This window comes from Pungitius pungitius, chromosome 7 (genome assembly GCF_949316345.1).
Source record: "Pungitius pungitius chromosome 7, fPunPun2.1, whole genome shotgun sequence".
NCBI lineage: Eukaryota > Metazoa > Chordata > Actinopteri > Perciformes > Gasterosteidae > Pungitius > Pungitius pungitius.
The window spans coordinates 12,245,194-12,259,904 of NC_084906.1; the positions used below are offsets into that span (position 1 = coordinate 12,245,194).

A 14,711-nucleotide genomic window follows, 5' to 3' on the forward strand; every position below is an offset into this window, starting at 1 on the left:
TAACTAAAATTAACTAAATATAAATGTAACATAGAAATGTTTATGCCCTTTCATGTGGAGCGCTACTGCAAAAACGTTTGATTTTAAGCAACAGAATGACTGTTTTTCAAACAGCTTTTAGTGGAAATCAACATTCTGAACAAGCATGCATATATGCATATATTCGAAATAATCTGTTCTAAATACAGATTACAGAATAGAAACAACAATAAAGACACTATACAACAGTATCAAAAGCCCGAGCATATCCACAGCAACCATCATGTTGTAAAATGACATCAGACAAATTAATTTAATGAGCATATTCTGCAAATCAAGACCGTGTGAAGAGAAGAATCTGTCTTCCACATTCAATTTAATTGACATTTTTCTTTCATGTTATAAACAAACACATGTCACATAAGGAGAATCACATGGCAACAAATAAATAACTACAGATATTTTACAACAACTTACAGGACAACAGTGATATTATGCTATTCTCACTATAAGCTTTAAGTGCAACTTAAACTGTTTTTTTCCCCCTAGAACAATGGTAGTTATTTGGAAAACCTGTGTTGTTAAAGGGACAATTTAATGAGAACCTAAAAGCCTCTGAGACCAAGCAGCAAGACTTTTGGTATTATCCTGGGACGGAGGATCTCGCCCCGATCCCGATCCCTTAGAGGGTCGCCAACAACGGGGGAGAGACAGGGTTCCCTGTCCTGCTCTCAAGCCGATCACAGGGCTAACGTGGAGATGGCCAGTCATTCACTCTCACGTCCACACACCTACGAGCAATTTAGAGTCCCCCCCCAGAGCATGTTTGTCTGGTCTGTGGGGGGAACCCGGAGGGAGCAGCACAGACTTCCTCCTCCTTGTGCTCACCACCACACGGAGACAAAATACAGGGCCGCTGTCTGAGCATCACTCATCTGCCTCTTCAGGTTTGGAACACTTTTTTATTGCTTTCTTTGTCAGTGATGCAAGTCAACCGTGTCCAAACAAGGCAGATGAGTCAAGTTTAGAAAATGCACTTTGAGCGCATTTGTTCTCTTCATCGGTTTGGAAAATGAACTTCCAGCTTTTGCTGGTTAGCCTTAAAAGTTTAGCAAGTATATTGTCTACCAAGAGCCAAGTAAAGAAGATCTCTCAAAGGTGTATTAGCTGCCTGATGGGAACTATAATATTAAGCCAATTAATTACCAAACCTGTGACAAATGAAAACCTTCCTCAAACTATTTGTTTGATACAAACACCAGAAATCCAGACCAGTGAGAGCTTTCAAATCAAGCCCATCAAAAGTAAAATGTGTCCAGTAACTCTTATCCGCTTAATGCACCGTTTCTTTGCAGGTAGGTGTTTCATAGAGCTGGAAATGAGTTGGCATACTGTAGTTTAAATGCAATAACATTCTTCATGTGTAAAACACTCATTTGCCAAAGTGAGAGTGAGTGGCAGCAGTGTACGTTGTTCTGGAAGCAGAATGCAAAGTTAATGTCACGATACAGACTGCTTCTCTGGAGTATCATTGAGGCGACAACCACCTTCTATCTATCGTCAATTCTTCACGTGGGGGAAGATATGACCAACAAAGATACATTCGGAGTACCGTTCCTTTTACAACACGAGAACGCAAGCTGCACTGGAGAAAGCCCTTTCTAGCTTTGCATCCCCCCCCCCCCTTGATCTTTACAGATAAAAAAACAAAAACAGGCCAAATTCTAGTACACAAAGGAAAGTAGAGAAGGTGTTTAAACAAACCTCTGCACATTACAGGGGATAACAACCAGCTCCACGGGACTTTGGTGTCATGCAGTTGCCCGGCGGAATGCGCAAGCTTCAAGTCCAAGTACGCAGAGGATCTGCGTGCATACCAAGCCGCATTCCCTGCCACGCAAAACCTGCCGCCATTTTCTCTAGAAAGCCCAAAGGGTTCCATAGACTCCATTCACTTCGAACAGGGGAGATGCTACAGCAGGAAAAAGAGAGAGAGAGAGACTGGAGGATAGAGAGAGGGGCAGGAGGGGGGCTGAAGAGACCAAAAAGAAAGAATCAAAACGGGCTCAAACCGGGACACGGCCACTGGAAAATACATTCTCTCATCATACAGAAGGTCATAGAGTCAGTTAACAGGAGTTAATCCATCCCTTTACACCATGTGACAGCATTACGTAACACAAATCCAAACTGCTATAGAAGGCCTTCTTTTAGAGAGGAGTCATGCATTCGGTTTCAGCTGTAGCGTATATGTACAAGGTCAGTGCGCAGATGCTCCAACACACATGTGGTCAGAGAATAAAAACAAATAAAAACAGCTTCTGAAAGTTGTCGTGCACCTTTCAGAGCTTTTTTGTGGTTTTGGGTGACAGGCCACGTTACGTCCACATTTCTGCAGAAAACTTTTTCATTGATCAAAACCGTCACAAGTGGGTCGAGGTTTTGCATCAGTTCCTTATAGGATAAAGGTTGTCTCAGGAAGTCCGAGACAATGTAGGAAAATGATCAACTGAACAATGAGCCGCACACAGTAAAGAAAGAGGTTCCACGTAGAGCTGGATTCATGTTTCTTGTTACTCTGCGATAGAAACACGTTATAGGTAAGCGTACGATTGTACTCGTTGATTGTCGTAGCACCACTGCAAAGCTCAACATAACCAAACGCATGCCGTTCACATGGCTCTTTCACTTTCTGACTCACTTCATCTTAAATCACAAATGTGCACACCGTCTGAAAACGGGTGATGCACTGAGCCTTCATCATTTCTCAAGGACGAGTATCATGACCATAATACGTTATACAAAATAAAACATAGGTCTCCATAAACCATTTAAGAAGAATAAATCCAGCTCAACTCTTGGAACGTTGGAAAAAAAACATAAAATATCAGAGGAGGAATTTTGTTTTCTATAGACCTCATTTGCATAGGAATCACATATCTGTCGCAGGCAGAACCTTCGATGCAGAATTACAGCGGGCATTAAACCCTTCGAAAATGGTTCAACTGTAGAGTCGTACCGAGAAAAATAACAAGCGCGATTGCTTTTCGGGAGAGAAGGGGTTTGAGTAAATGATCATCTGCACACAAACATTACGACATACAGAACAGGATCACACACACACACACACACACACACACACACACACACACACACACACACACACACACACACACACACACACACACACACACACACACACACACACACACACACACACACACACACACACACCCCTCAGGGAAGCTCTGACAAAAGGCCAAGGCAGGTTGAAGTTTCACACAAGTTGTTCAACACATTTAAGCAAAGGGTGTGGTCAGAAATAATGATATCAATATGTACACTTTCAGATGAAATTTGTGTAAACATTTCATGGTAAACAATACTAGACTACCGTGTATCGTTGGTGAGACATTTTAATTTGAAGTTCACTAAATAATTATTTTTTTAAACACCCTGCTATTCATAATCTCTGAAACAGTTTGCATGAAAACAACCATTCGGAGGCTTCAATAACATTAAAACCCCTCTGTGACAAAGGCCGTTAGTGTTTTTTGTTAGATCTTCCCTGTCAAGGAGCAAAAAGCCTCCCCAAAATTGCACTCCTTCTCGATCACTTTGAACCCATTCTTTGATATTTTTTTTCTTCTCTTTTAGTTTTTTGCCCCACTTTGTTGAAAAACAAACAATTTGGCTATAAACTGTACCGATACATAATACAGTACATTGATTCGTCAAAACGTACACAACGTGACCACAAATACCACCGACGCAAAGTCGAGTTCTTCTCAAAACACAAGAAAACGTTACAGTAAATTACGCAAAAACGTAGTCACATTAGACACTTAAGTAGACCATGAAAATACTCATGTAAGGCAAAATCAGGTGATTTCACAGTGACGACTTAAAAATATTTAACATTTTAAGCTCCTTCACTGAAAAAGAAGTTTAGTCGACATTCTAAACGACACACACACACACACTTATTTATGCACTTTTAACTTTCAGAATATTAATTTAGACTTTTTTCTTTCTAGTTTAATAGAAATACCTGATGATTTTCTCAGAAAAAGTTAATTCAAGTGGCGTAAAATCCAACCCATCAGTGGAGCACGCAGCATCTCCTGGCGCTGTGCTAATAACTATGATATTTCAATTTGACCATTGGGCAGCAGCATATCACATCAGAGAATGGCACGTCAAACACAGAAGAGCAACTGTGGGGAGGTTTTGCACTCCTTCGTTTACCAAGTAGCTTAACAAACACAATTACCAACATATAAATATGTTGGTAATTCATAAATAGACACATTACATCAGTGTAAGTTTACACTATGCCCACAGAGAGCATTTTGGCATTAAATTTAAATTCTGAAAAGGAATATAAAAATCTATAACTCAATAAATAAACATGTAAACGTAATGCATTAAAACATACAGAACACAATTAAAATAACATTTGGTTGTCAAAAATAAAGCTTTAAGTGGGGGAAAGAAAGCTGTGACGGCATCTGATTGCACAGTAAAAAGCCAGCTGTGGTTGCTTTTTTTCTTTTGTCACCCTAACCCGGTAAAAACGGGTACAGTTTAGCCCAACGTCCCAACATCTTCCTGCTACGAGCAAATATCAACCAAACAAATATTAAAAGTGGATATGAGAAGAAAAAACAATCGTCAAGTGAGAGACTCTTTTTTGGAACATATGTGTGTAATGGCGCACTGTAAACACAACAGGCTAGCGAAAGCGCCGAATCTCATTCAAAACCACAGCGAGGCCATTTCCCTGGGAAGCCGCTGCCGGTTGTCTTTTGAAGGCGCATCTTTTCAAAAGGGCTTTCACGGAGTCGAGGGCGAGGTCAGACAGCTGGACGGCCATGCAACAAGGGAGAGGGATCATCCGGCCCTTCGTTTCTCTCCTTTCACAAGCTAGGTGTGTGTGTGTGTGTGTGTGTATGTGTGTGTGTGTTTTTTTCCCCCCCGCTCTTTTCATCGTCTCCTTGCGCTACAGCCGGTCCATCCTGAACGTGTCCTCTGTGGCAGGGTCGGCAAGAACCATGTCGGGGTCATTGAGCATGTGCAGTCCGTCCAGGGTGAGCGGGTCGATCTTCAGCTCGTCCAGAGGGAACTGAGAGTCCGCGTCGAAGCTGACGTCGCCGACGCCCGCCAGGGAGTTGGTGAGCTCCTTGGAGAGGCTCGGCGGAGACTCCCCTGTGACTGGTGACGTGAAACCAAAGACAGAAAGAGGGCACCAACATCAGAGATTTAAACAAGGCAGGTTCAGCAAATGTTATGGAAAAAATAAAAAAAATGTGTAAATGAGGTACTTTTCATGATTGACGGGCAGCAGTAACTGATCTGTCATTCTGATTATGTACCAACATTTTCCTTCTATTCACCAAGCGTTTACTTTGTGCCAGGAAGAAATAATTACATTATATTTTATTTCAAACTAAAAATAAATCTCCTTAAAATTCTCTGTTAGGAGAACTATTAAATGCAACATGTGACATTTCTGGTACAAGTCTACACATTTAGAGCAGCAAGTGTTTCAGAAAAACTTTTTTACAACTTGGGTTTTCAATATGTATATAATATGTTTGTATTCTTGTTCACCAGTCCCAGCGTCTGTGTGCTTCCTATACGCGACCATTGTCAAAAAAAACAATTATTAGCGTATTTGAAGAGGATCTAGTAAAACGAAAGCATCCTCAAATGCGCTTTAATAGAGTTTGACTAAGTCAATAGACATAAAAACGACAACATAAAATGATCTCAACTACTTGTAATTCGTACGAGAAAAGGGGTGGAGGCTAGTTTCATTCTTGGAAAGTATTTGAACAACATGTATGAAAGAAATGAGGAGCTTCTACTGCCTCGTAAATGAATCCAAAATGCTGAATACACCTCTGTGTATGAATGAGTCCATGTGATCACGGTCAGACAACTGTTGTGTGGTTAAAGGGTATCTGATGGAGTCGCTACCTGTTAGAATAATGTTGGGGATGTTGCCATGGCTACTGTAGCCGAGTTGCTGCGAGTCCTGTAGGCTGCTCCCAGTGAGGCCCATCATGGCGGCCTGTGTGTAGTTGAGGGTGGAGCACTGGTTGTAAAGGATGTTGGAGGTGATGGGGTTTTCGATCATGTTGAACTGCTCCAGCTGAAAAAAAAAAAAAGAATACAAGTAAAGAATTGTAATACGAGGGAAAAAATCTTCTGTCCTCCGCTTCTTGTTGTTTGAGTCACCTGGTGAGAGAGGGCATTGGTCTGCCTCAACGCCATCTGCTGATCGTAGAAGGAGTCGCCAAATATGCTGCCCACCACGGGAATGTGCTGCAGCAAGAGAAGGAAGCCACAAACGTCAAGAGAACAGCGACGATTGAATACACCAACCGGATTCACCAGAAGAAGATTTGTCCGGGGTCATGAGCAGACATTTTAGCAATGGAACAACAGAAAACACAAGCAAAAGCACAACTGTCAGGGTGAGCAGCAACCAAAGAAAAGGCTTTTCATCACCAGGTCTGTTTGGGTTCAGAGACAAAAAGAAGAGGCTTGTGAAACCCAAGAAAACATGAAAAGTGATGCTGTTAAACCCCTTATAATTGTTAAATTAAAAAAAGAAAAATCCCAAATACAGATATGAAGTGAAAATATAGATGACACACACACACGTTGCCCACCACAACTATGACAAAAGAGTCCGCTGTTATAAAAAGGGAAATTCTGGTAATTGTCACACCTTTACCAGATTCTGATGTTTTTGTCTATTAAAACTGTCAAGGTAACACTTCACTCTGCACCTGTGCTGTAGCGGTTTTACTTACAACAGCGCCACAAAAATGGTCTCAAACACGTTTGAATTAAACCATTGACAAGCAGAACAACTTGCAGGCTCAATCAACTAGCGGCTTCACGAAATTGACGTATTTACTAATAACGGCTTCAGCGTTTCCTAAATCTCAAAGACAGAGTTGGCAAGTAAATCATCACAATCGACAAAAAGTGGGAACACTGAAGTGCCCAGGTTGAGAAAGACTAACAATTTTCCTTCAAAATAATGTGTCTGAATCAGTGCACTGAAGCTGAAAATTCAGATGGTCTTATATTAAACCCGTACTGTCCTGACGGACTGGATGGAAATGTTAAACATATAGAAGCTTGCCTTGGCTTTCTACCGAATGTTTTACTGATGTTGGGATTATCTTCAATGATTTCCTCCACCGGGAAAGAGTGACATGTTTGCTTTATGTGCCTGTAAATAGCAGATGTGAAGAAAAGTTAAGCTGAACGTGCAATGCTTCTTGGTTAAGTAAAGACAAACCAGCTGAGAGTGATAATGAAGCCTTACATTAAGATCGAAGAACATGAAAATGAAATAACAGCGCCTCCATCAACCAACTCTCGCCACGTTGTCATGCACACAGTGAAAAGTGACAGTGGTGATGCAGAAATGAGTTGAGCAATGAGCAGCCGTTGACACCATGAGTGGTTAACTGCCGATACGGAGGATGAGAAGCAGCCTAAACGGATCTACAAAGCCCTTCCCCAAACAGCAGCTAGCTTGGTGGGTGGGCCCTTACTTGAGGGGAGCCGCCGGGGGAGAAGCCTTGATTGGAGACTGGGGAGGTTGGAGACTGAGTGGCTGGTGAGCCAGTCTGATTGCGGTACTGTTGGAGGGAAGAGGGTTAGCTAACACTAAGCTCCATGCCGGTCACACACAAATCTCCCATGGACGGAATGTGAGGAGGCTCCACCCTCGGACAATGTGCATAGGTATAAATAATAACAATCACCACTAGACAAATTGCAGGAAAACCGTTTGCACATCTCAAAAATGTGATTGTAGAAAAGTAACATCTCCTGGGCCTACTTTTGTTCAAAAGTTAAAGAGGTTGTGGCCGAACAGAGCATCAATATATCTGTATTCTGTTCACACAAATTCACCATCCACGCCTGAAGCTTGATCCACACAAAAACTGAAAAATTATAGAAAATGCTAAATAATGAGAAGAATGCAGCCCAGTCGGCTTTGAATGGGTTGCAGGGAACTTCCTTAACTAGAACATACAAGTACTAAAATATAACAGCAGGGGTTATCTGGTAGTCATGAGTCAAGGTATACTGTGGTCGTAATGATGTCAATTTAAAATCAGGGTCTTAATCCAGTAGAATATCATCATATGAAGATAGTTACTTGGATGTACTCGGCGTAGCTGAGGGCCTTTCAGAACAATAAGTTGGCAAAAGGAGTTTCCTTGTTCTCTCTGCTTTGTGACCAGACTTCCCGCTTTCTTACCGAGCCGATGCTGATGCTGGCAGTGGTTTGGCTCATGCTGTCTGGTGAGGGGCTGCTGGTAGTGGTACCAGGTGAGGCCAGAGGTGGCAAGGTGATGAGCTGGATGCCCTGCGGCAGGGCCTGCTGCTGCTTCTGGAGGTCACTGAGGAGCTGAGCCCGGGCCTGAGCAGTTAGCTGGTTGAAGAGGGGGTACTGCGAGAGCTGCTGTTCCAGGGTCAACAACTCCGTTGGCATGGCCTGAAGGACGCACATGCACCCCGTTTAGCCTGGTCCCATTAAAAGGCAACATTTGTTTAAATGAACTAGAAAATTCACTTTTTTCCCTTCGCAGTTAAGAGCTGCTTTAGTAAGTAGTTGGACCGTTAATAGTGTAAATACGTACTTATTTAAAAAGAAATAGCCATTTGTTGATATTCTCTTTAGCCAGATGTATGGGCAAAACTGACAAACTTAAAGATTTAGTCCACAACTTTAAGTTATAGCTCACCTGCGTGATATTAACAGGCGAGGAGAGGGTGGGCGAAAGCTGCTGTGGGGACTGTTGGAGGTGAAGGTCAGAGGTGAGTGTGAGCGGCACCACGGGGGGCTGCCGGCGTTGGGTTGTTACAGTCATGGTGGGCTGAGAGGATGTGACGATCCCTGACGAGGAAATAACAGAATTGAGTACACCTGGACGGTTGCTTAGTGTCCCACTCAAATGAAATCAAGTTAAAAAAATCACCAAAAAAAACAGCTGATACCACCGAAAGAACTTCAAGAAACCGTAATACTGATTTCCTCCAGGAAGCACATAACACTTGAAACCACAATAATGAGAATAATCAATTCAAAGAGTGATTAATGGTGTTGATTCACATTCACAATCAAATCAAAAGGCCAAACTTTGATTGATTAATATGATATCGGCCACCTTTAGCTGCAATATATATATTTTTCCCCCACTTGGTGGCTTTTTTTTGTAAGGAATCTGTTTAATGTCAAATACAAAGTCTATCCTGGCTCCAAGTTAAGTGGACATTTGTCCAACCTGGCATTCTAGTGTACTAAAGTTTGACAGCTGTCCAATGGCACCCGTTACCATGGCTGGCAGCGCTGATGCCCAGGTGGGTGAGGTTTGTGGTCAGGCTGCCCGTGCTGTTGGACGAGCTGAGCGAGAAGGCCACGGCGTCTTCGGGGTCCAGGGGGGTGGACAGCGGTGGAGGGAACTGGATGTTGGTGAGGTCAGGCAGCGAACCGCCGGTGTTGTGTGCCGCTGGGAGCATGGACGGGTTCAACTCCTGGTCAGGTGACGGGAATATACTGAAAGACACAATGTTATGTCAACATACCATCCTAATTAGGACAAATAGTCTCAAAAAAGCACCTAAACCCTGATCTTCAGCCTTTGGGTTTTTAACCGGGATGTTTATCAACTGCGCCATTATCACAATAAGACCCATTTCCCCTAGTGCTACAGAGGTGAGATGAGGTTAGCTTTTCCAGCATTTTCTCTAGAATCTAGACCCGGTGTCTTGTATCAGTGCTCCGAGTACGACGTATTCATATCCGTGTGACGGACAGGCTGCTCTACTCCAGTTACGTTTCACTGTACAAAAGAATAAAGCGATGGACCACTCACTTGATTCCCGGGACATCACACGTGTTGGGCTGCGATGACTCATCCTACGGGGGGAGAACGCAACAACCAGTCGTAAATCGGAGGGGATTTACATGCATCGTTGTTAGCTGTTCCCTTTCGAGTCAGTACCTTCTTGTCATCCCACAACTGTTTCTGCAATTCCTCATCGGCGTTTGACTCGGAGGTCTCCGCCCCAGACACTGTTAGCAGCAGTACTGATTAGTGACACAGCGGGACACAGTGGCTTCGCTATAACAACATGCATAACAAAACAAATTCAGTGCAAAAATATGAGTCATCAACATCCCGGCCTGTCAAGCAGGATATAATTCTGTACACTAGATTCCAGCGTACCTATAAATAGCAAGGTGACCAACTGCCAGCTAATCTTGGCTCCATCATAGGAAAACTTAACACATAATCCATGTATAATCAGAGTGGTATTGATCCTCTTCTCAACCGCATCGTGAATCAGCTCATTCCAAAAATGTTCCTTCTCCACAGAACCCTAGCGGCATGCTGAAGCCTTTTCTTTAAGCGGGGATCATTATGCGTTTACTTGAATGAATATTTAATCAAGTCTCCAGATCTACTTCTTTGTGACATCCCCGCCTGCATTAGTCCATCGGACATAAATAAATAAAAGCGTCTGTGTCTTTGTAACGGGATCCTCCATTACCTCGTTTGGGCTGCAGCTCTTGGGATCCCCCGGCAAAAACCTCCTGGGGCTTTGGATTCATGGCGCTCTGGTGTAAGGCCGAGTCTGAATTTGTTCTTTATGTGTTAGAAAGACGAGAGGTCAGCAAAGACCCACATGTACTGCATCACATCCATAAGGAACCACAGTCTGCTGCAGAACTTTATCTGCCATTACACAGCGAGATATATAACCTGTGTGGGTTGACATTGAAAGTGTTGCACCAACAGAAATGCACACAGTCGTGTTTAAGTAATGGAGCGGTGTGTTTTAATTAGGTCATGCTTTTGGCAAAGGGGCGAGGGGGGGTTAGCTTACCTTCTCCAGCTAGTGTCTGGCGGTGGGGAGAGGTAAACTGAGCTGTAAGGACAACTGTCGATGTGAATCTAGTTAAAGCAAATAAAGTAGGGGGATAAAAAAAAAGTAATCCATACTTTCATGTCTGAGTTATTGAGAATCGATTACTGAGCCGGTTTCACGTAATCCATTATTATTATAATTATTATTTTCATGAATACCCCTGTAAATTGCATTTGTATCATTACTATTAGGCTCCCAATACAAAGTGAAACAAACAATTTGCCCCACATTCAAAAACTGAATTTGTTTCAGCTTTGTGGTTTTTGTTGTAACCCTGAAGCAAGAAAATCTCATTCATCGAACATCCCCAAGTATGAATTGAAGCTCACATTTGTCATTACAAATACAAGACGACTTTGGATTTCTTTGTATTAATAGTTCCTTGGAAAATCCCACAATGCTAGAAAAGTAGTTCTAAATCAGATTTTTTTTAAACTGTGTGGACAGTTCAAACTTACTCAAAATGTTAAACATGCAAACACAAACAATGTTTGGCATGCTACAAAACCTTACAAAGCAGCACCCTGTGCTGAAAAGCCAAACAAAAAGGATATCTGGCGCCCTTGCTTGTCGACGGCCGGCGGCCGGCGGTGAGGAGAGGTGATGCGGCTCCGGTCCCGGTAAACACGCTCCACCAGTCCGTGGTGCCTGGTTGTTCGACTGGTGTCCAGCACGGAGTTCTAGAGTGAACACAGCAGGCGTATGAGGACAGCGAAACGGCTTCAATCACACAGCTAAACTACGTCTTAGGATTTATGGTGCATGTGCGTTTAATTTCAAAATGAGTCAAGCCATGGGTCCCCCATACCGATGCTCGGGTTGGCAAATGTATTTAAAGATGAAAAGCCATGACAAGCAATGACATAATACATACTATAATTTAGAACCAAATTACACTGCAGGGTTGATCTGGTCTATCTTGTCTTACATATCCGTAGTTCCTTTTCGCTCCTGATCCGTAATAAAAATGTGGTCCGACTAAGCAGCTGTGAGCAGCAGCTCATTTCTGAGCACTTTACTGCCGTCATAGCCAAGGCTTAGCCCCCAGACTTCTCTGTTTTGATCTTTCACCAATACTAGAAATAACTTCAACCTTTGTATGTCCAATATTATCACCAACAGCTAAGAAGGGTACACCCATAGAGAACAAACCATTGATTTACCACCCGAGAGAGGCTAAGGGCTCACCTGAAAAGGCAGGTCAATGTTGCCATTTCCAATCTGATTGACATTGGGCAGTGAGCCTCCATAGTATTGTCCACGATTCTGCCCTAGTTGCAAATACTGGGTCTTCTGTAACTGCAACTGTGCAAAGTAAAATTGCATGAAAGCATGAGTGAATGATTGATCTGAACCCACAAATAAAGTAATGTTTAAAATGAATGATATCTGTAATCCAAACTGGTGAAATGAGAGATTAAATGAGTTTATCATATAATAATATAATTGAAATATGAAACATGATGAGACAGGCCGATTGGCTGTTTCATGAACAATCAAGAGGCAGACAACATCTTTCATTGCAAAGAGATCGGGCTGATGTCACCTGACTGACAGGTGGGGTTGATTACAGACATTGCATGGGACACACACACCTGGTGAGGACATTGGCCACACGTTTTAGATCCATTACAAAAACACTGGGATGGAGGTACTCTTTCAACAATAATGACGTTGATCAGGATCCAAATAAATGCCATGGTTTGATGTTGAGATGACAAAACAAACAACCGGGCAGAGACCACAAAACTGACTTGTCAATTTTGTTTTTTCCTCTGGAATTCAACCACAGTACGGTTCACATTGACACTGATGCATCATGTGGGAAGTGGGCTTTATTTCCTCCAATCTGGCAAACAAATAGCCCAAACAATTCCTGGCAACAAGACGTTCCTTCTTCTGTAGTTACTAGAAACAATTTGTTGATTTACTGATTGGTTGGTTTTAGAGCATTGGTGGGTAAAGACATTGAAACTAATTAAATAATTGCAGCATTTCTTTATATAACAAATCCAAACATGCTACTTTATACTGTTCTGTATCAGTCAGTTTTGTCTTAAAAATGGAAGTTAGTTCTGACATCCTAAAACTTTTTGTTCAGTCATAAATGTTACATGAACGATTCAATTAATAAAAATGAAAATGGATCATTTGTTTCATTGGACTGAATAATAATTAGTTGCAAGTTTAGAGGCTAAGAAACTGTTTACTGCAGATGTGAAGAAGTTGATTTAATCTGAACGTAAAACAGCATAGCTACTAAAAGAAAAAGACATATGCGATTTGTTCTGAACTGTATATTTTATTATCCATCAATCTGACGTTTGTTTGTTTTTTAATTAAAAAAGCAAGCTAATATTCTAACGTAACGGGTACATGATGATACCGGATCGTCACCGGGGAGGAAAACATCACTGATGGATCGCTAGCTTAAGCGATCGATCTTATTTAACGTAACTATTATTACCCAACACGTCCTCATAACCTACAGCTAAACGCCGTTACGTGTCAGAAGAGGTTGGCAATGACAGCCCGTGACCGGGTCCTGCACCTGCACAGGTGCACATTATTCACGGCTCGGTGCAGCTAGCTGCGGACACCCGGGTGATGCTCAACGGCTCGAGCGTGATTTAAAAACAACAACAGCAGCCAATTCGGTGGTCGCCGAAACGCTGTCAAAGCAAAACAGGACGTGGACATTTAACTTTTTTTTTTAAACTTTTTTTTTATTTTCATCTCACACTACTTAGCATCCCGACGTCCCGACGCTCGGTCTCTCGCCGCAGCGGCGCTCGTCAAGCGCAGAAATCGAGCGACGCGCCAAACGAAGCGGCGGAGTGCGCAGCTCTTACCCGAGCAGCTCGGGTGATGTTCAGGTCTTTCATCACTTCTTCAAACGCGGCGGTTTCCTCCGCCTGTTTCTGGTTATGCAGGGCGATTTTTTCGCTAAATTTGCGAGGATTGTTAGAGGACGCCATCTTTCCCCCCCTCCTCCTCCTCTCTTCTTCTCAATGGAATGTTACGTTACGCGCCACGCCGGGGCCCTCGCGGGGTCGTCATCACGCACAGTCAGCGGCGCGAGGGCGGTGTGTGTTGATGTCTTTGTGTTCTCAATCAGCTGGTGACAGGGGGGTGTCGAGCCACCACACGGGCTAGAATGTGACCAGTTACGAGCATATGAAAAAATAAAATCATGTAACGTTCTTTCCACATTTTTTATTTTTACCACATGTACCACAAACTTGCTTCTCCAATACTGGATGCAATAATCCTTAGTGATCCTTAATGATGCTCAGTAACCAAGCACACTCCCTGTCGCTTACAATTTTCACCAGAGAATCAAATTAATCTTTTACAGAATAAATGCATACATTTCTTTAGTTCATACTCACCAAAATCAACTGTAATTTAAGTTAATGCTGTCTAGTTTATATTAGGATATGTTGATTCATCTTACATTAAGTTTAGTCCCTGTTTCGTACATTATTTTACCCTCGTCAAGAGAAAGAAATGTAATAATTGTCTCACTCTCTCTCTCTCTCTCACACACACACACACAACAGAAAGCTGCTGGGTACTTTTTAAAACATGATACACCTTTAATAAGGATGCAGATATTTACAAATGTCTACATTCCTTCAGACGACAGCGGTTTCCTTTATATTGCACTTCAGCAATATCATGTGCTTTTACAGGTACATGTTACACAAGACAAACACACACTAAGGCAACGGGAGAGACAGGTTTAACACAATCATCAC

At 42.5% G+C, this 14,711-nt stretch overlaps 1 protein-coding gene across 1 annotated transcript; it reads right to left on the bottom strand.

Annotated features, from left to right (window-relative positions):
• Nucleotides 1-100: 100 nt before the first annotated feature.
• On the bottom strand, nucleotides 101-14,105 carry crtc1b (CREB regulated transcription coactivator 1b). Its single transcript, XM_037469122.2, has 14 exons — nucleotides 13,803-14,105; nucleotides 12,139-12,255; nucleotides 11,505-11,630; nucleotides 10,909-10,970; nucleotides 10,573-10,667; nucleotides 10,023-10,093; nucleotides 9,894-9,937; nucleotides 9,354-9,574; nucleotides 8,763-8,914; nucleotides 8,276-8,512; nucleotides 7,560-7,646; nucleotides 6,223-6,309; nucleotides 5,962-6,136; nucleotides 101-5,193 (listed from the first exon to the last, which is right to left on the bottom strand). The coding sequence occupies exons 1-14, from the start codon at nucleotides 13,926-13,928 to the stop codon at nucleotides 4,982-4,984; spliced, it is 1,812 nt and encodes a 603-aa protein (XP_037325019.1). The 5' UTR covers nucleotides 13,929-14,105; the 3' UTR covers nucleotides 101-4,981.
• Nucleotides 14,106-14,711: the final 606 nt, after the last annotated feature.